At 36.4% G+C, this 23039-nt stretch overlaps 1 protein-coding gene across 2 annotated transcripts in view; it reads right to left on the reverse strand.

Moving 5' to 3' along the window:
- Nucleotides 1-2683: 2683 nt before the first annotated feature.
- The window catches only part of ddb1 (damage-specific DNA binding protein 1), a 130919-nt gene continuing 110563 nt past the window's right edge, over nucleotides 2684-23039 (reverse strand). For both annotated transcript variants that reach the window (XM_069901467.1, XM_069901458.1), the window contains exons 24-27: nucleotides 12678-12847; nucleotides 11454-11556; nucleotides 10557-10680; nucleotides 2684-4775 (exon numbers count right to left, since the gene is read on the reverse strand). In XM_069901467.1, the coding sequence (XP_069757568.1) occupies nucleotides 4692-4775; nucleotides 10557-10680; nucleotides 11454-11556; nucleotides 12678-12847 (481 nt within the window). In that variant the 3' untranslated portion in view covers nucleotides 2684-4691. The remainder of the gene's footprint in view (nucleotides 4776-10556; nucleotides 10681-11453; nucleotides 11557-12677; nucleotides 12848-23039) is intronic.

Below are 23039 nucleotides of genomic sequence, written 5' to 3' on the forward strand. Positions count from 1 at the left end.
CAGTAACAATTGTGTCTAGAACAGTGGTTCTCAACTTTTTTCCTCCCACTCACATACCACCCTAAAAAAGTAATTCCTTACTTTGCACAGAGCACCTATGTCATCAAGATTACTTCGGGTAGTGGAAAGAAAAAGTTTGAAAACCACTGGTCAACATAGACAACAAAACCTGCTCTACTGCACAATCAGCACCACCTCAAAAAAAGCTTGTGAGGCAGGTATGACCTGTCTGCACAAAGCAAGATGGACTATTTCTAATATGGCCATGCTTTTCCAAATACAAGTGAATCTGTTGCCTAAGAATCCTTCAAATAGCTTTCCTTCCACTGCTCATTAGCCCATAATTTGCTGGATTTTCCTTATAGGCCTTTTGTGAATGGAGAGGATTATGTAGAAATGCCCAGCAATCTCCTCCCTTCCTTCCCTCAATAACCTGCAATAGATCCCATTCAGCCCTGGGGACCTATTAACCTTAATGTTTGCCAATAGATGGATATATAATTACCTCAAAATATCGGCATCAGAATGATCACATTAACATTAATAGGAATTGCTGTTTGGCAAGCTAATTGAAACACCACTTTTCTATTACTACAGATGTTTGTGCATCAAAAAGCAACTTGGAGCTCTCCTAAATTCAGAAGCAGACTAAAGTTTAATTACAGAACAAAAAATAAGAAATCCATTCCATCTTCTTGATCCCTCCTGCCTGCAACTGCATATCTGGGAATCAGTACTGGGGCAAAAATTTGTATGTTGAAATGGAGAACTTACAATTGTATTGTAGCTTATTTGTCAGCAGTTTAGGCACTGCAAATATTACTTTTAATTTTAGTACCTGCAAAAAAATGAGCTAGGCTTTTCAACCTTGCCATAGGGGTATGCAGTAGGATCTTTTGTAACGAAACCCAACTCAATCTTGGGATGAGCAAAGGAATAGCAGCCATGCTCTCTCTACTAACAGGCCACCATAGCAAATCACAGCAAGGAAATGACAGATTGGAAGCACAGAATATTGATACTTATCACATTTAGAAAATCTGGTAACAGATGTCTGGAATATAATCCTGGTGGAACTGAACTGCAGTTAAGATCAACTCTGGGATACACACATGACTGAATACTTCCTGTCAAAGCTATCAGGAATTTGTCCTTATCAGAAAATCAAAGTAATCCTCATTCATTAACACTTAGGTATTCTGTGCAAACCAAACCTGAAATTAACTTGGACAAAATCAGTCACATACAGTATATCTGTAATGTGGCGCACAAAATTCTCCATGCAACGATTTAACTACCATTCCATATATTGCGGTATACAGGCAATTTTAAAAAATCTGTTGTTCACGTTGGCGTGGGATGTTTACAACTTCCATTTTGCCCATATCTGCATTGAGCACATGACCTTCCTTGGTTACATCTCCAATTCTTCAACTCAACACCCAGCAATTGTTCTTGCATCTGCATCAACTTTTCATTTCCCACATTATTCCTATACTTAAGAATAACTTGTAAGGTAGGTCTATGCACATCATTGACATCAATCATTTTCATTGTTACGAGCCCAAAGGACTCCAAAACCCAGCAGCAATATTCAACATGACAAATAGTTACTTAAACAAAAGTTGTTTTTATTATCTTTAAACATGAAATCAGAATCAAACTTTTAACTTATTACTAACTTAACTAACCTAACCCCCTTCTAATTCTAAGTGCACATGTATGTAGTGTGTGTATAAATTTAAGAAAAGTTCTTTGGTTCATAGTTCAATCTCATTCTTCCAAGGTCACTGGTTGCAGGCAATTCTTATACTGTGCACAGAATTTAACATGTATAAAGTTCACCAGGCTTTGGTGCTCGAAAGGTAAATGGTTACTGCTCAGGAAGGTTCTTGTAGGTTTGCAGAGAGAGATATGTTGTTCCAGGATTTCCGCAACTGAGGTACCACCATCAGTCACCTCAATGTCTTGCTGATGAAACTTGCCCCATCAGGGTTCTCCAGATGATAATCTCTCTCTTTCAGGCTACCACAGAGTCTCTTTCTGTTCCTTAAAGAGAAACATCAGACAGATAGCACTTCCAACCATCCGTCACTCTGGAGCTTCCTTTTCAGTTCCAACAAGCTTCTCCTGGCTTGTTACAGCTGTCACACATAGTCAAAGACTCCCTTCTGTCTCTCTCTCTCTCTGAGACTTAAACTGCCAGGCATCATGTCCTCTCTCTCACTTGCAAAGCTCCTGACCTTCTCCAGCAAACAATAGGAATTTGCCTTTTGGTCAATCTGTTGTTTTTAGGTTAACAAGTGAGCACTTCACAGAGGTCAAAAGCCTTGCAAAAAGGTCCAAAACAGACAACCTTGCTCTAGCCGTTCTTCCAAGACAATAATCCATTCATGTCATCATTTCAATTTTCACCTACTTGTGAAATATGCATAGTTCCTTTTCAAAGTACTGTGGATATGAATTCTCCAATATTTTAAATAAGATCTGTTTTAAAGTGTGTGTATGTAACCTACTCCAATTTTACCAATTTATCTCCCAAAAGCATTCCCAGATATTCCGTCATATCATGCAATCTTCGTTGCCAGAAGAAGGTATCTTTCAGTATATCTTAATCATATTTGAACCCTTCTTAAACTTGACCTTTCGATAAGTTTGCTGGACAAATTAAAATAACGCAATACACTTTGAAACAGAAATTTATTGATGAAAATAACAAAATTCATTAGAAGGTTCAAGCACAGTGCACGTTTGTTCATTATTTATAAAGCAGTTATATCTTCAGCCTACAAAAGGGCACATTTTTTAGTTAAACAACCACAATGGGAAAAATTAAGATTTTCTTCCAGGTATCATGAAAGGAGCTTGAAATCAAAAAGTAGACATACACCACCATACTATGCACTTTTTGCAGACCATCTTCATGGTGATCACATCTTGGGATTTTGGACCCAGGTTCACAAAGGGCTCTGGAACAAGTTTCAAATGGAAGTGACCATCATATCATCTTGTTCAATGTAGTTATTTAAAAACAAAATATAAACCAACGTATTGAGATATGCCGTGGTTATTGCTGTAACCATTGCACATTGAATGGGTTGAGTGGACGTTGGCATACAATTTACAGTTTAAAAAAAATAAATTAAATCCCAAAGCAGGCCATGGAATCCAGCTTCCTGGTTTAGAAGAGTTGGAGACAAAAAGTTTGTTGGTTAGTGGAGGTCATCAAAACTGAAATTCTCCAACATGTGTTTTATATTAACCTCTCTGTGCGTCTCCTGAGTTTTATTCTCTTTTTGACAAATCTGCCAGCTTTTTTTTTAAACTTGAATATTTGATTTTCAGTTATTTTAAAAATTCATCAGGTCAGATTTTTTTTTAAAATAAGGATACAGTGGGTAATACAGAATTCTTGGTAAACCAATGTCATCTTCTACCTTCAAGCAAATAGCAGGCTCAAAATAACATTTAACACTATCTGAATCAATGCGATGCAGAATTTCTCTCTTTATTTTTACCACCACAATCTGGAAATAATATGCAATAAGCAGTTAAGGGTTTTAATTTTCTTTATACATGGTCACTGTCAGGCATTCATTTCATCTTGCTTTGCACCATTGGTAGGTAAAGCTTAAATGTGTAAAATATGCCTGTTGTATGGTTGAATCTTAACCTGATATTTTAGCTGTTTTAACTCTGTAGTTGTGCTGTTATTATGAACCATAGCATGTGACAATTATAGCCATTCACATTCTTTGCAAAATACTTGGTACAACTTGATACTTGTCCTTAGCCATGTAAATATCAACCAGAGTAGTTTGTGAAGAAGCCTGGAGTGTTCACCGACAAGAAATGCACATAATTTTCACAGTATGAAAGCAATGAGATAACAAGCCAATGTATGCACATTGGGCAAAGGTCAGCTCCCAACTATGTTGGTACCTATGTGCAAATAATTTAATTAACTTTTTTAATGTATTGTTGGTTAAGGCAGAATGTTTTTAAGCATTATCAACACCATGTTATGGTAACACATGTTAATTAAAAGTAAAGGCTACTTCAATACTGTCCTCAATAAGTCTTAATGTTAATTTCGGAAAAATACCCAGCACTTCTTTGCATATTTTCACACTAGCCACTTAGAGTGAGATTGTCAGCTTGGTAACATTGTTCAGCATAGAACTCTCCCAGTTCAACAATACCAACATTAGAGCCAAATTTAATTATGATATGATAGTTACAAAGAAAAGAGAGGAATTTTCAAGGCAAACTGGCTCTCGATTAAAATTGAGCAGGTTGAAGCTTGACATCAAATAGTCCCAAAATCATTACTTGGCTTTTCTGCCTACCAGCACTCCAAATAGCAAAACACACCTTATTAATTTTGTAATAAGGGATGACAGTTATTGAATAACATATGTTTTGTAGGTAATTTCATATTTAATTTTTGCTTTGTGTTATGCCTGACGTTAAGGAAATGTGATTTTTGTGAGTTTCCCTGGAGTTCTTATCCACATGAACAATAATGTCGTAACAGCAGCTCAGGACAGAGTGATGAAACACAACTGTGAGTGAAGAAACATTATGTCCCAGACATTATTGGTTCATATCACAAATGCTCTGTAGTTCTTAAATGTTTACTAAGGTTCACTGCAGCCCTCCAACAATATCAGCACATCTCCAGTGTTTGGCTAATGTATTCTAGTTAATTCTTCAACAATTTTTATCAGATCATCTACAGTTGCTTCTCTCTTCATTCCACTTCCATCATCAATCTGGAAAAAAAAGACTATCAGTTGAAATTCCACGTTCATTGCTTTGGGAACTAAGCAAGTTTCCACCAAAATAATCTAACAAGTGCAAACTGAATAGCAGGTAACTATAATTCAAACCATGTATCAACAAGAGATGCACTACATGTCCTCAAAAATACAGCTTAGTATTTGGCTGGGAGTGGCATTTCTTATTAGACACAAAGATATGGACAAGACAGTCAAATAACTAAAGAACAAATGAGTTTTGCTGCGAGAACAGTTGAATTATACATCATCTTACACTCTTAAAATGATCACTAGATATTGTAAATTATTTCTACAAAATCAAAATATAATTCTCATTTTGTACAAAGTCTAAACATTACTATACTCTAAGCTATTCATTTGGAATACTAATTTTAAATCTCGTTCTGAACATGAATTAGTGCTTTTGTTCACATCTTACGTTGCAGTGATTTCAACTGCCAATGTGCTGTGTGCAAAAAAGCACTTTGATGCTTTATACAAATAGATTAAATAGTTTCATCTATGGACACTGTCAAACATGTTTCTATTATAAATTCTTACTTCCAAACCATTAAATATGTTGCTATAAAATTGCTATACTATAATCACTTTTTCCTCAAAAGTACATAGATAATTTCCAATAGAAATCAGCAGGTAAATAATAACGGGCAAAGCACATTTATTATTCTTGGGAAATGGAAATTTAAAAGGTCAGTCTGGAGATCTGTAAAATGATATTAAACAAGTATATTTCATTATTGTAATTTAGAACATTACAGCACAGTACAGGCCCTTAGGCCCATGATGTGCTGACCTATATATACCAACCAAAAAAAAAGGCCCTTCTTACCTCCTTTTCTTTCATCCTTGTGCTTGTCTTAGAATCTCTGAAATGCCCCCATTGTTCCAGCCTCTACCACCACCCTTGGTAATGCATTCCAGGCACCACCGACTTTCTGTGTAAAAAAAACTTACCCCTGATGTCCTCCCTACACTTTTCTCCCTTAATTTTGTAATGATATCCTCTGGTGTTTGCTACTCCCACCATGGGAGAAAGGTGCTGGCTGTCTACCTTATCTCTGCCTCGCAATTTTGTAGATCTCTATTAAGTTACCTCTTATCCTTCTTCGCTCCAAAGAGAAAAGGGATACTCTGCTAACCTTGCCTCACAAGACATTTTCCAATTCAAGCAACATACTGGTAAATCTTTTCTGTACCATAGCTTCCACATCCTTTCTGTAATGAGTTGACCAGAACTGACACAATAGTCTTGTGTGGTCTCACCAGAAATGTATTGAGCTGCAACATTACCTCATGACTCTTGAACTCAATCCCCCAACTAATGAAACCCAGCATACCATAGGCCTTCTTAACTATCCAATCAACCTGCATGGCCACCTTGAGAAATCTTTGGATTTGGTCCCAAGTACCATTCACCATGCACTCTGACTTCAAGCTTGATCTTCCAAAATGATCACTTCATACTTATCCAGACTGAACTCCTGCCACTTTTCCACCCAACTTTATGTATCCTGTTATAACCTGTGACACCCTTCAACTATGGACAACACCTCCAACCTTATTATCATCTGCAAACTTACTAATCCATTCCTCTACTTCTTCGTCCAGGTTATTTATAAAAATCATAAAGGGCAGGGGTCCAAGATCAGGTCCCTGCAGAACTCCACTAGTCACTGACCTCCAAACAAAACATGTTCCATCCACAACTATTCTCTGCTTTCTACAGGCAAGCCAATTCTGAATCCACACAGCCAAGGTTCCATGGATCTGATATATCATGACTTTCTGAACGAGTCTCCCATGGGGGAGCTAGCATAGCAGTTAGCACAATGCTGATCCAGCGCCAGTGACCTTTGTTCGAATCCTGCGCGGTCTGTAAGTTTGGATGTTCTCCCTATGTCTGTGTGGGATTCCTGCTGGTGCTCCGGCTTCCTCCCACCATTCAAAATGTACCAGGGTTGTAGGTTAATTGGGTGTAATTGGACAGCATGGGTTCATAGGCCAAAAATTAAAATTTAAAATCTACATATATACATCGACCACCCTTCCTTCAACAATTTCTCATTACCTCCTCAAAACAAAACTCAATCACCTCACAAAGCATGCTCACTATCCCTGAGATGACTGTACTTCTCCATATACTTAAAATCCTGTCCTGAAGAATCCTCTCCAATCATTTGGCCACTGTTGTAAGACTCGCTGGTTTCTCCCCATTACTTTTTTAAAAACAACAGAAATACATTTGCCTTTCTCCAATACTTCGATGCATCCCCTGTAGTCAAAGATGACCCAAAGATGATCATCAACACCCCAACATCTCTTTCATTACAACCTAAGATTAATCTCGTCCAGTCCCAGAAATTTATCAATCCTAATGTCTGTAAGAGGATCCAGCACTTCCTCTCAACATTGTCCAGCACACACTTTTATACTATTCCGGCCTCACCCTGATCAAGGTTTTTATTTCTCTGGAGAATACGAAACAAAGTATTAATTTAGGACCTCCCCAACCTCATCCGCCTCCAGGCACATGTTGCCTCCTTTATCCTTAAACGGCCCACCTTCACTCTCTTCATCCTTCTGTTCTTTATGTATGCATAGAACCCCTTTGAGTTTTCATTAATCCTACTTGCCAAGGCTTTCTTATGCCCCCTTCCAGCAATCCCAAATTCCTTTCTTAAATTTCTTCCTGGCTATCATATAATTCTCATGATTCCCTCCTGTTTTTGGGTTCCTAAATCTAATGTATGCTTCCTTCTTCCTCTTAACTAGCTGCCTCGCCTGCTTTGTCAACCACGGTTCCCTTTTCCTACCATCTTGTCATGCCCTCAGTGGATCAAACCTATCCAAAGCCCTGTGCAAATGGTCCCTAAACATCTGCCACATGACTTCTGTGCTTTCTCCCATGAACAACTGTTCCTAATTTACTCTCCCTAGTTCCTGCCTCATCCCATCGAATTAGCCCTTCCCCAATTAAAAACTTTACCATTTTGTCTGCTTGTCCATAGCTATGCTAAATCTCCAGGAGTATGGATCACTATCGCCAAAACAGTCCCCCAGCAAGAGGTCTGCACCTGACCTAGTACTAGATCTAGTATAGCCTCTCCTCCAGTCAGCTGGTTCACAATTTGTGTCAACTATCCTTTTTGGACACTCCTAACAAATACTGCCCCATCTATCCCAATATAATGATTGCTACCTTCCCATTTCTGACTTCCACCCACACCGACTCAGTGGATGATCCCTCCACAGCATCCTCCCTTTCTGCAGCTGTGATACTATCCCTGACATGTAATGCTACTCCACCCTTCTTTTACCTTCCATCTTATCCCTTTTTAAACATCTAAATCCCAGTACCTGCATCAGTCAATCCTGTCCTTGAGTCAGCCAAGTCTCTGTAATGGCCACAACATCATAATTCCTTGTGCTGACCAAATTCTTTGCCATCATCTTTATTCTCAATTATCCTTCTATTGAAATGACACATTTCAAACCCTCCAACTGTCTACATTTATGCTTCCTCTCCTGCATTTCCTTCCTCACAAACCCACAACACATTGCATCATGCTTTCCACCTTCATCTCTATTTATTGCCTTCACACTCTGGTTCCCTTCCCCCTACAAACGAGTTTAAACTCTCTCCAACAGTTCTAGCAAACCTGCCCACCACAATATTGATCCCTCTCCAGTTCAGATGCATCCTTTTTGTATTGGTCATTCCTTCACAAAAAAAATCCCAATGATCTACAAATCAAAACCTTTTCCCCCTGTACTAACACTTCAGCCACAACTTCATATTCCTACCCTCACTGGCCCGTAGCACAGGCAACAATCCTTGAGGTCCTGCTTTTCAGATTCCTTCCTAACTCTCTATATTCCAATTTCAGGACTTCTTCCTACTCCTATCTATGCCATTGATAACACTGTGGTCCACAATATGTGACGACTGACCCTCCCCTTCAGAATGCTGTGAACTCAATCAGAGACGTCCCTGACCCTGTCACCTTGGAGGCAACATACCATCTGGGAGACTCCATCTTGTTCACAGAACCTCCCAACTATTCACCTATAAAATCCTCAACCACTCTAGCTCTCCTATTCTTTCCCATTCTGAACCGAAGGGTCAGACTCCCTGTGAGAGACCTGACCACTATGACATATCTCTAATAGATTGTGCCGCCACCCCCCCCCCCCCAACAGTATCTAAAACAATATACTTATTGTTGAGGGGAATGGACACAGGGGTGCTTTGCACTGACTGCCTATTCCCCTTTCCTCTGCACACAGTCACACAGTAAGCTGCCTCTTGCCTTTTGGGTGTGACTGTCTCCTTATAGCTTCTGTATCACCCACACTGCCTCCTGAATGATCCTGTGTTTATCCAGCTACAGCTCAAGTTTCCTCACGTGGTTTGTAAGGAACTGCAGCTAAATGCACCTCCTGCATGTGTAGTCATCAGGAACAATTGTGCTCTCCCAGATTTCCCACATCCTGCAATCAGAGCAGTCCGATGCCCTAGTTGCAACTCCACTATCTACTCTTTATTACTGTGCAAAGATCTTACCTGACCGTATCTGTGGCACATCCTCAGCCTCTGCTCACAGAAGCCTCTCAAGCCAAAGTCTCTAAATCCCCACTCCACACTGGCCACTTCGCTTGAGCATCCCTTTTTAATGACTACAGCTAATTTCTCTCACATTTGTATATTACAGTTATTTGTACCATCATTCAAGTAAAACTGGCATATCCAGTGTATTTCACACACCTTGCTGCATTACAAAAAAAAAGGCAATGGGACAATCTTGTTACACCCAGAAAAAATGAAATCAAACAACCCCTGTGTGCCACCGAATAGTCGCTCTGAATCTACAATAACTTTGTGATCTCATGGCTCAGAAAGACAAAGGCTTCAGTTCCAGAGGTGTTCCCCAGGTGGATCATGCTACAAATAATGACCAACCCTTTGGATGATGCATTCAGACAATCCAGTCCCAACACTACTCTGACCAACTGTCTTTTTTTAATATTAGACATTCAGCACTGAAAAGGCCAATTCAGGCCTACAAGTCCATGCCACCCAACCAATTTACACCCATTAACCGATATCCCCCCCCCCACCCCCACACCAGTATGTTTTTGAAAGGTGGGAGGAAACCGAAGCCCCTGGAGAAAACACACACAGACATGGGGAAAGTGTACAAACTCCTTACAGAGAAACTGGAATTCAAACCCAGGTCTGGTCCCAATCATTGCGCTAATTGCTATCCCAACCATGTTGTTGGTTGTTTGATTTTTATTTTCAAATACTTGTTGAAATTAATTTTAAAAATCAAAAAATATTTTAAACTATTGTAAATTAAAAACTAGAACACAGTAAAATATAATAAAAAAATTTAAAATATGGCTAAATTTAAAATATGGCTAAGTTTATCTGGTCTCTCAGCTCAGTTATTTACAGAATACTCTTGGACGCAATTGTAAATCCTGGCTTGGAGCAAGAGGTTTGTTTGGTATGTTCTGTACTTCCACACCACAGTGTAGAAGTGTGGGAGTCCATTACACACTCACACTTGCACTGCATCCAGCTAATTGCTCCACAGTATTACCAGCTAGTTCTCAACTCAACCTGATGCAATGTCATTCTACTTTCAATTTCATACCTTTGGACGTGAACATTATTTGTTATTTTGAAGCAATCTTATGAAAGAGCATTCCTATATGGCACACTCAGTTAGTAACGTTGTCATGCATTACCTGCAAGCCTGCAGCAACCTCCTGCATTTTAGGTCGGCTGAGATCCAAGAAGCTTTCTATAAGATCTCCATCTATGAATCCTGCAGCAGGTTCAGTCTTCCTTTCAGAGTGAAATGATCTCCAAGTATGGTGAAGTCAAGGAAGAACTTATTTCAATAGTGGTTTGTTAGCAGAAAACAGCCAAAAAAAGTCATACTGAACCATACACAAAACAGCAAAACTATCCTTCTCCTTCTCAAAATATTACTCAGTCCTTAGAGCTCTCAGTTCCCAATTTCACTGAGATGCAGAGTACCAGAACTATTGATGCATTCTGAAGCAGCATTTGTTTTGTGTCTTAGGAAAATGTAATAACCTCATACAACATGAGCATTTTATGAAGCATTTTCAAGACAATGTAAGTAGTCAGATGTGGACCTCATACTCAAAGAATTAATGTGAAACAAAGGTGAACTTTATTCTTATGGTTGCAACGAAGAGGACAATAAGGAAGATGACACCAAAATGAGTATACAAATAAGGGGAATGAATTTGATATCATCTTTAGAAAAGGATCGAGGTGTTTAAAATGATGAAAGATCGAGAGAATGCTTCCAATGAGTGGAACAGAAGAATGGAGCCATCAATCCAAGAAATTCCAAGAGCAGTGACAATGTGGAACCAATCAACACAGGGAGAGAGTACAGTGAATATTTTATTTCCATTTAAGGAGTAGCTATCTAAGAATGAGGAAGATAAGAGTAAAGGGTGATGCTGATAGATGTAGATATGAAAATATAATGGGCTCAAGTGCAGCAGAAGAGCCAGCATAAACTGGCTAAGACAGTCTGTCTCTGTGAAATCCATCATTTGTAAACCCATATCATCCGATGCTGAATTACTTCCTGGAAAAGATATAATGAATGTTCAATCTTGCCCACGCTTTTTATAACTTTATTCAGTCGATTCTGGACTTCAAAAAGGAAGTTATACCAGCTCTCAGATAATGAGGTAACTAAACCTGTAAAATAATAATAATCAGTGAAATAACTACCAGTAAATATAAAATTGTGGAAAAAATTAAATTACCTTGACTTACATTCATGAATTTTTTTACAAGAAGCAGTGTTGCAGCAACAATTCCACTGACAGCAAATGCGACTTCATCTGCCAAATTCTACCCCCCCAACCAAAAATCCACCTCACTTTCCTTATTGCACATCATTATTTAAAATTTCCAACACTTTTGATCAACATTTTCGTCACCTGTTCAAAACATCTCTTTTTGTGGATCAATTAACCATGTTATTTGCCTGCCACGTATTTTACCTCCACCCCATTCTAGGGGTGCCTTTCTATGAGTGCCTTTCTATGAGCTGGTTTTTTTTTTAAGGTTTAAATCCCTTATAAACTTTCTTGAAAGAAAAAGTATTTGTCCATTTCTCCAACTAACCTTGAATGATTACTATTCTTTCCAATTTTACCTAAATTGATTTTAAATGAGTGACGATACAATTTATCCAATGTGGGAAATCAAATGGTATCAACCTTTTGCAACTTTATTTGCATCAGTTCTTAACCATTATGAATCACACGAAATTCATACAGTAGACAAAGTTAAAAATCCTGCGTAATGTCCTTCCTGAAAACCAGAATGAAACTCCAATATGATTCCAACCCTATTACTTTGAGATTAAATAGTTTATTTTTCTTCTTGGAAAGAAAATGCTCTCAGTGGTTTAGAGCTGATGATTACATCTTTTCTTTCACTTGTAGTTACAGACTAATGTCATTCAGGAGTGGGAATAAAAATAAAATCGAACAAAACAGCAAGAGACAGCAGTGGGATCAAAATACATGATGGAGAGATTTGTTGGCAATATTGACAAGCTTTACAAAGTAAGATAATGGAAGTGCAACCAGAAACAGTAAATCTATTCAAATTACAAAACTGTATTATTCTGCCATGGACCATATTTGCAACAACAACTGCTAACAATTGTTGAGATGAGCTGACATGGATTACTTGTTCCTCACATGATTTGAGATTTTTTATTCCAGTCATCAAAGCAGGTTATAGGAATAAACATGTTCAGGTAAATTTTGTTGCACTTAATCTTCAACTTTCATCTACAGACTTACCAATCATACCATTGACAGTACCAAACAGCACTGAACCCAGGGTCGGTGTTGACGTCTCACCAAGATTTTGCATGACCAGAGATCCATGACAAAACACATTAACAAACTCGCCAAGATGGAACAGACCAACTTCCTGGAGGTGCTGTCTTTCCTCGTCTGTAGTAGCTGCACTGAAAACAAAAATGCAAACCTGTTGCTACAAATACAATGCAATCACTTCTCAATTTATAACCAGAGAAGGAACAGCTCAGTTGAACCGACACATAACCTGCAATTCCACAGTGCTTTTCACATTGAGAAAGAAATCTCATAGCACTATATATAATTTAGAAAATATTCACATTGAGTTCTCTGAATATTTTAGATTTTTAGCAGTAAACAAAGATGTGCAGTGGACAGTGTTAATGGAAAAAAAACAGGAGGTGCTGCAATGTGGAACAGGAGTCATAGAAAATGTAAATGAGAAATTTAAACGACATCTCACTGACATGGGAAGTCAGTGGAGCTTTGGTTTAGGAAGTCAAACTATAGCAGAAATGTTGACTACGGCATACACACAAAAATTTCAATTAAGAAATAATTTAAAAGTGATTCTGTTGGAAAGATCAAATAGAAAAGTTATGAAAATTGAAGCGGAAGAGGATAAAGTAAATATTAAGAATTGTGCCTGTACTAAGGGTTTAAAAAAAAGTGTCTGAGGAATAGTGTTTGGAATTGAATAATTAATTTTAGACATCCAATGGCTCTGGCTGAGAAAGTTCATCTTGATATTGTCCAATGTTTCAAGTTTTTAGCCTTGCATTTTTTATTCTCTCGGATGGTAGTGTGGCAGGTGGAATGGAAAAAGGGAGGGAGATGCAAGCATTGATGTTGATTTTAAAGAATGAACATACAAAATGACATTAATAATTTATTAAATGATATATCATTGCCTGTGCAAAAAACAAAAATCTGATGAAACAAAAAGGCATAAAAATTGAAATGTACAAAATAACTAAAATGATTATTGTACTTCATGCTTGGAATAATTACCTGATTAAGGAAAGAAATGATTCAGTTGCCTTAATGAAAGGAAATAGAATGACAGCAGAATAAATTTGGTTCAATAGCAAATACCAAAGTTATAGACTCAGAGTTAACAATTAAACTTCCTGGAATAAGAATATACCAGTTTATTTTCTTCATAGCCTCGTCATCAAGGATGCGTTACCATATATATTCATGTATAAGTCAAATTTTGTAGGCTAATTTTTAACGTTAAATTTATGGGGTCAACTATTACATGGATACTACTTTCAACGACATTAAGTATCTGCAGCATTAGAGGTGCTGGGAATTCCAATGCGTGGGTAGCCAGGACCTGGTAGGAAGGTCATGTTTGAGGTGTTGGGAGCTCTGCTTGTCAGGTGACCAGAACCGAGGTGAAAATTTGTGACCGAGGCGTCAGGAGCTCTGGTCTGTGGGTGACGGGGATGAGATGAGAGACGGGCTAACTTTTAAATGCGATATATGGAAAATACCAGATTTTGGTAGCCAAAAATAGGTGGGGGGGGTGGTCGACTTTTCCATAAATATATACAGTACTTCCACTTTTGTATTGTAGGTTCCATGGTGAAGTTTGGGAGAACATTGAAGGTGTGACAGGGCAGGTGGGTGGTTACTTTCTGAAGTGGTGGGCTCCTTCTGCCTTTTATGCAGGGCTTGATTGTGCCAGAGACATTCAGGTCCCTAATACCTCCCGAATGCTTCTTCACGGGAACAGATTCACATGATTTTCGAAGAAGATTTGAACACATCCTTGAATCTTTCCCTCTATCTATCTAAACACCTCTTTTTGCAATAGCACTTGGAAATACATTTTGAAAATAAAGAATCTGCTGTTGAGAAACAATGTTTTTTCCACTACAGGGAATGTAATTAGTGCCTCAGTGTAGGGGATATTAGCATGACTGACATCGACTGGTTTCTTCTTTCAGTGAATTCGAAGATCAAGGTTTCTTTCTTGCCAGGTACACAAAATACACAATGAAACAATAATTTTTTTATTCTTTCCTAACTCACCCCCCACCCCCCCAAAGAAGAGAAAAAAAAACACCTAATTTGACATATATAACATTACTAACATATATAGTATTCATTGACTATTTTTTAATAATTACTAATTGAGAAGGCTGGAGAATGGAGGTTGGGATGGACTTTTATTCATAAAATCCATATATGGTTCCTGAATTTTATAAAAATTTTCAATTCGATTCTTTAAACTATAAGTAATTTTTTTCTAAAGGTATACAATTTTGCATTTCGATATGCCATCTGTCTATTTTTAACCAAATTCTCAGTTTTCCACGTTACTGCTATATTTTTCTTTGCTATCGCTACGGCTATATTTTAAAATTTTTCTTGATCTTTATCCAATTTCCATTTTATATCTTCTTCATATATATTCCCAAGAAAAAATATTCTTGGATCTTTTTGTATCTTTATTTTCATAATTTGTCCTAACAATGCACTCAAATCTTTCTAAAATTATTCCACTTTCACATAGGACCATAACAAATATAAAAAAGTCCTTATTTCCTTGTAACATCGAAAACACTTATCTGGATAATTAGAATTAAGCCCATTCAATTTATGTGGAGTATAATATAATTGATGAAGAAAATCATATTGAACCATTTGATATCTAGCATTAACTGTATTTTTAACACTCTCTTGACACAATTTTGACCATATTTCCTCTTGGATTTGCATATTTAAATCTTTCTTCCATCATAATTTTGATTTATATAATAAATCTTTTTTCCTTTTAGTTTTTTGTAATTTTATATACATATTAGTAATAAATTTCTTGATAATAAATGTATCTGTTACGACACATTCAAATTGACTTTGTTCCGTGAGTCTCAAATTTGTTCCTAATTTCTTTTTAATTATGGTTTTAGTTGATAATATGCAAAACTTGTATTATTTTGTATATTTCTCTTTTAATTATTAAAAGTTAAAAACATCCTAAATAAAATCTTTTATTCTCAGTCTTCTTCTTTGGCTTGGCTTCGCGGACGAAGATTTATGGAGGGGGTAAAAAGTCCACGTCAGCTGCAGGCTCGTTTGTGGCTGACAAGTCCGATGCGGGACAGGCAGACACGGTTGCAGCGGTTGCAGGGGAAAATTGGTTGGTTGGGGTTGGGTGTTGGGTTTTTCCTCCTTTGCCTTTTGTCAGTGAGGTGGGCTCTGCGGTCTTCTTCAAAGGAGGTTGCTGCCCGCCAAACTGTGAGGCGCCAAGATGCACGGTTTGAGGCGTTATCAGCCCACTGGCGGTGGTCAATGTGGCAGGCACCAAGAGATTTCTTTAGGCAGTCCTTGTACCTTTTCTTTGGTGCACCTCTGTCACGGTGGCCAGTGGAGAGCTCGCCATATAACACGATCTTGGGAAGGCGATGGTCCTCCATTCTGGAGACGTGACCCATCCAGCGCAGCTGGATCTTCAGCAGCGTGGACTCGATGCTGTCGACCTCTGCATCTCGAGTACTTCGACGTTAGGGATGAAAGCGCTCCAATGGATGTTGAGGATGGAGCGGAGACAACGCTGGTGGAAGCGTTCTAGGAGCCGTAGGTGGTGCCGGTAGAGGACCCATGATTCGGAGCCGAACAGGAGTCTGGGTATGACAACGGCTCTGTATACGCTTATCTTTGTGAGGTACCTTTACTATATCAATTCAACTGAACTATTCAAAGTGAAAGGAATGTTGATTTTGTTTTAACAACATTTTAGGTCATTGATAATTTTTAATCCCTCTCTCCATATGAATCCGATTCCATATTTTTAATACATTTTTAAAATTGGTACTTCCATTTTTCATTTAAACAATTCACTATTCTATTTATACAAAATTTGTCCTGGGATAGTTTCTCCAATTTTATTCATTTCAATCTGAACCCAAGCTGTTTTCTCACCCATTTGATAGCAGGATGACAAAAATCTTAATTGAGCTGCTTCATATTAATTTTTAAAATTTGGTAATCTTAGTCCTCCCTGATTAAATTTCCATGTTAATTTTTCAAGATCAATTCTTGGCTTTTTAACCTTTCCAAATAAATTCTCATATAATTTTATTCAAACTCTGAAAAAAATGTTTCTTGCACATGAATGGGTAATTATTGAAATAAATATGATATTCTTGGGAAAATATTAATCTTAATACAATTCACCCATCCTATTAATGTTATTGGTAGTTATTAGTTATTTCCATATTCTCAGATCTTCTTCAATCTTTTTTAATAGTAGTGAGTAATTTAGCTTAAATAAATTATTTATATTTCTATCAATTTTTAATCCTAAATATTTAATTGTTTTATTTTGCCACTTGAATTTTGCCAATCTCTTACATTGTGAATAATTTATATCAACCATAGGCATCACCTCACTTTTATTAATATTAACTTTATAACCTGATACTAATCCATATTCTATTAATCTTATATTCAACAATATTTCTGGTCTTGTTAAATATACTATGACATAGTCCACAAACAAACTAATTTTATGCTCTTTATTGGCCCTTATTTTCTTTATAACTTCTAATTATTTCCACCAACTGTTCTATTGCTAATGAAAATAAAAAAGGTGACAATGGACAACCTTGTCTAGATGACATCTCTAGCAAAAAATGTTTTGATACGTCTATTCATAATCACTTTTGCTTTTGGCTGATCATATAACAAATGTATTAAGTACTTCAAACAAAAAAATCCCACTCCAATCTATCAAATGCTTTCTCTGCATCTAACGCGACCACTACTGCTGATATCTTTCTATTTTGTGCTACATTTATCAAACTTTAATATTGAACTACATTTTCTGCCGCTCTCCTATTTTTAATAAAATCAGTTTAATTTTGGTAAAAATTTAGCTAACTAATTAGCTAATAATTTTGATACAATTTTATAATCCATATTAATCAGTGATATAGGCCTATATGAAGAAGGTTGTAGACAACCTTTCCATTTCTCCAGAATTACTGTTATTAACACGGTTTTGTAAGATTATGATAGATCATTTTCCTCTTTCATTTGGTCTAATACCCCCATTAATACAGGTACTAATAATTCCTTCAATTATTTATAAAATTCTGGTGGGAAACCATCTTCACCTGGTGTTTTATTATTCTGTAATGAAATTAAGGTCTCATAAACTTCTAGTTCAGAAAAAGTATTAGATAATTCTAATTCTTCATCTTCATCTAACATAAGCAATTTAATTTGTTAAAAATATTCTTCTATTTTATTATCATCTTTCAAAGATTCTGATTGATAAAATTTGGCATAAAATTCCTTAAAATGATCATTTATTTCCTGTGTTTTATAAGTAACTTGACCAGTATTTTTCTTAGTAGCATTATTGTTCTAGAAAATTGCTCTGTTTTTAATTGCCATGCTAATACTTTGAGGCTTTCACCCCAGTTCATCATATTTTTATTGTGACCTCATTATATTTCTGTCCATTCTGTAAGTTTGTATTGTATTAAATCTTAATTTTTAAAAATTCTAACAATATTCTTTTCTCCTCATTCTTTTTTGCATTTGTAGTTCCTTCTCTAATTTCACTATTTTTTTTCCAACTGATCCCTTTTTCATATATTCCTTCTTTACTTTTGAAGTATAACATTATTTGACCTCTTAGATATGCCTTCATAGAATCCCATATTATAAACTTACTCATTCAACCTTTTGCACTCTAGATTAAAATTGTGCAGAAATTAAAAACATGTCTATTCGTGAATATGTTTTATGCCGAAAAGAACAAAAAGAATAATCTCTTTCTCTTGGATGAATTCTTCTCCATAAATCCACTAACCAGATATCTTTCATTATATCTATTGCTATTTTAGCTACTTTATTTTTCATCATTTTAATCAGCTGACCTATGCAGTTTTGGGTCCAAAGTAAAATTAAAATCTCCTACCAATATAATTTTTCCCTTAGCATTTGATAATTGCATAAAAATATCTTGTACCTACATTAGGTGCGTATACATTCATTAGAGTCCATTGTTCTGAATAAATCTGACAATTTACCACAACATATTTCCTGCTGTATCTACAATTGTGTCCAGTATTTTCACTGGTAACTTTTTATTTATCAATATTGCTGTGCCCTTAGCTTTTGAATTAAATGACAATGCCAATACAGTTTCTACCCAATCTCTTTTTAATTTTTCATGGTTTTTTTTTCTGTCAAATGTGTTTGTTGTAAAAAGGCAATGTCTATTTTTGCTTTTTTCATATACACTAATAATTGTTTCTGCTTTATTTGATTCTGTATCCCATTAAAATTAATTCTAATAAAATTCAATTTTCCAGCCATCAGATCTATTTACTAAATCTACTAACCATCCATCTTTCCACTCCCATCCCTCTCATTTTTATAACACTAGTAATCTATTTCTTAATGTTCTTGATATATTTTGGTGTATTAAGAAAAAAAAAGAAAACCAGAACCCAGCCCCCAAAATGCGTACATTACTAAAATTGTCTTTAAAACCCTGATTTATATGATTTGCAATCAAAACCACACCAGCATTCGTGATTGTGAAAAAAGTTAGTCATTCACTCCCAACTAACTATTGAATTACTGTTGCATTACATCTATATACTCTTTAACCATTTACGAATTTTTACTTATTTATAGATCCTTCAGGTTAGACTTTCCTCCCCAATAATCTCTGGCAAAAAATTTTTTTTAGTATTTCCTTTTTCCCCTCTCTGTATTATCAGCTATAATCATTCAGTATTATCCCTCATTTCAAGCGTCACCCACTGCTTGTCTCTCTTTCTCAGGCAATGAGTCTGCAAACACCTTTGCCTCATTGGGTTCCGTAAAGAATCTATTTTTCCTGTCTGGAACAAAAACTTTCAATACTGCTGCTAGATACCATAAGACAAAGTTATAGTCTTTCTTCCACAATACATTTTTAACAGTATTGAATTCTTTTCTCTTTTTCAACAAATCAAAACTTGTATCAGGGGAAAAGATCTTATTTCCATTGTAAATTAATGGTGATTGTCACCATCAGTTCTAAGATCTTTTCTCTCATTTCAAAATGAAGCAATTTAGCCAATATTAAACATGGACTTTGATCTGGTTGTGGCTTCGACCATAACGTTCTATGAGCTCTTTCAATATCAATATCTCCTTGAAATTCAGTTACCCCCAAAGATTGCAGAATCCAACGCTGCAGAAACGTCTTCATTTCTTGGGCTTCATCACCTTCTTTAAGTCCAACAATTTTTATATTATTTCTTCAACTAAAGTTTTCTAAAAAGTCTAATTTTTTGAGTTAGTTGGTCTTTTGTTGCAGCCACTTCAGCTTGAATTTTTTTTCATCTGTTCTTTAACATTTTGAATTTCAAATTCATTTCCTTTAATTTTCTCTTCCACAACTTCAAATTTTTTATCTACTTGCTGCATCATTCTTACCATCTTCTTTGTAAAATTCTTATTTTCAACCATACTCTCACTGCACCTTTTAACTTCTGTTAATTGCACCAATGATTGTTGTAAGTTTTCCATATAATTATTAATTTCAGCTGTAAATATACGTCTCTAATTTTTTCTCTTTTTAGTAATAGCTCTTTGTTCTAGATTCCCATTCTTCATCCTGTTCACTGGAGCTGGAAGTTCCATGGTTTTTTTAAAATTGCCTCCTTTTTTCTGTGCTCTGTGCACGTGCGAGGAGTTGCGCATGCAGAGTCACTTCTTCTCTCGTAACAGGTGGACATTGTCGGGGGAGACCTTGTACAGCAATGTCCAAGGGCTCCCGAGCTCCGGGATTATCTCCATGGGCTCCTACCTTCCAGACAGCTCCAGAATCCTTCTTCAAGGTAGGACCCTCTTCCTTATCTGTCTCTTTTTCTTGTTCAGTTTCTTGAGCAGTTACAGCTGTTTTTTATTTCTTTGGTGACATCTTGTGTTATTTATTTGACCTTCTGACAACTTTTCCTTTTTTTTTTTAAATTTCTTCGACCTTTATTAACTCTTTTTTAAAAATTTTTCGGAGAGAAAAGGGATTCAGTCTAACCCCACATCATCACATGGCACGCCCTCTGTAAGAAGCTAGATTTGATTTGGGATATCAAAGTAAAAGAACCAGTGATCATAATACGATAGAATTCACCATGCAACGTGAAAGGAAGAAGCTAAAATCAGCTATATTGGTAAAGGTAACTAGAGACATGACAGAGGAGCTGGCCAAAGTTGACTGAAAGGGGGCCTCAGCACAGATCATGGCAAGAGTGGACATCAGACCACGAGGAAATGACTGTGGAGAAGTATGAATAGGGAACAAAGAAATGGAGGATAAACTGCACAGGTATTTTGCATTTATATTCACTGTGGAAGGTACATGAAAGGGAACAGAGGTTGGTCACAGCACATTTACAGAGAAACATTGTACTCAGAGAGAAAGTTCATTCTCGGAGTCAGCGCATCTGGAAAGCAGAGCCATAATGAAATTGAAGTGCTCTTAATTGAAACTCAAGTACCAGGTGTGGTTCTTAAAAACTATTTTTATGTACAATCAACATTATGCTGGCTGCTGTTCCAAACATCAAGAATCATTTGACCTGCGTAAACTTTCCTGAACCAAACCACTTAAGCCTCTTGAAACCGAGATGAGGTCAAAAGTTTTATGGATATGGAGTGCTTTTGAAGAAAGGCAGGAGGTTTTGCACAAATGAAACTAAAAGTGTAGTGATGTCAGAGAGCTACATACTGAAGAAAGAATCAGAAGACTTAAGAGACTGACATCCTAGAAAGACAAGATTGGAGCAATAATCTCTAGAAAGAGAGAGAGAGCTGCTGTTCTGCATTGCATTGTCCTTATCATAGGAGATACACAGCGTAAATGGCTTCTAAATAAGTATGACCACTTCTGACTGCTCTTTTAAGAGAGGCAGCCTCATGTGCCCAGAAGACGGTCACTCCTGATTAAGAAATAACTCATCGTGAAGATCACAGATCCTAATGAAGCAAGGTATATGCCGATTCACTGCCTGCTAAAGACCAACAGATGGTTGTTACCTGAATTAATTGCACAATTGAAAGTTTTCTGCTGTAACTGAAAGTATATTATGTTTCGAGCGAGCTTAAGAGTGAGGAAGGTTTAAGCTATAATGTGCTTGATCTATAATATTTGATAAGATTAATGGATAATAAGGTCTATTGAAAAGATTATTGTAAGTGATGGTATGGTATTTCGAGTGAGTTAGTGGGGAATATGATGCTGACCACTTCGGAGTCATGGGCACAACATACTTCTTGCATCCCGCATAGGTCAGGGGAGTAGAGACACTTTAACATCATGTGCCTCTGGGGTTTTTATTTACTTTTTTCTTCTCTTTTCCTTTCTCTATCTTCTTTTTTTGTTTTAAGCCGGGGCTGATTATATATGCAGTATATTATATAGGGAGGATTGTAGTGAGTAGGGAGGAGGAAGGGAGACGCTGGATGGACAAATGCTTTAATTTTGGTGTCTAATGGGGGAGAAATGATCTTTTATTAGTATTAATATTAATGGAATTCAGAATCCAATAAAGAGAAGGTTATTAAGCCACAAGAAACTCATTTAACAGAAACAGAACATGCAAAATTAAAGAGAGACTGGGTAGGAATGGTATTGTCTTCATTTAATTCTAAAGCTAGGGGAGTGGCAATATTACTAAATAAAAATTTACCAATTAAAATATTGGATGTAATTATTGATAAAGTGGGAAAGAGATTTAAATATACAAATTCAAGAAGTATGGTCAAAATTATGTCATGAAAGTGTAACTAATAGAATTAATGTTAGATACCAAATGGTACAATTTAATTTTTTACATCAATTATACTCCATATAAATTACATGGCATTAATTTAAATTGTTCTGATCAATGTTTTAGATGTAATAAAGAAGCAGGAACTTTTCTCCATGCAGTCTGACAATGTGAAAAAGTAGGAAAATTTTGGGATGATTATAAGTATTTTATTGGGACGAGTTATGAAGTTGCAAGTTTTGAAAGATTCCAAAATATTTTTCATTAGGAGATATTTTTGATATGAAGTTAGAAACTTATCAGAAGAAGTTTTTAAGTGTAGCAATAGCGAAGAAATGTATAACTGTAACGTGGAAACTACACAATAATGTGGGGTTGAATAAATGGCAAATGGAACTACTAAATTGTATACGATTAGAGAAATAACAGATAATTTATGGAATCAACCAGAAAAATTTGATAAGATTTTATTCCTATGACTTCATCTACCATTCCCACTCCAGCTCACCTTAGTTAATTCATGGCTCAAGATCATTATGTAAATTTGAAA

This window comes from Narcine bancroftii, chromosome 1, assembly GCF_036971445.1.
Source record: "Narcine bancroftii isolate sNarBan1 chromosome 1, sNarBan1.hap1, whole genome shotgun sequence".
Lineage (NCBI taxonomy): Eukaryota > Metazoa > Chordata > Chondrichthyes > Torpediniformes > Narcinidae > Narcine > Narcine bancroftii.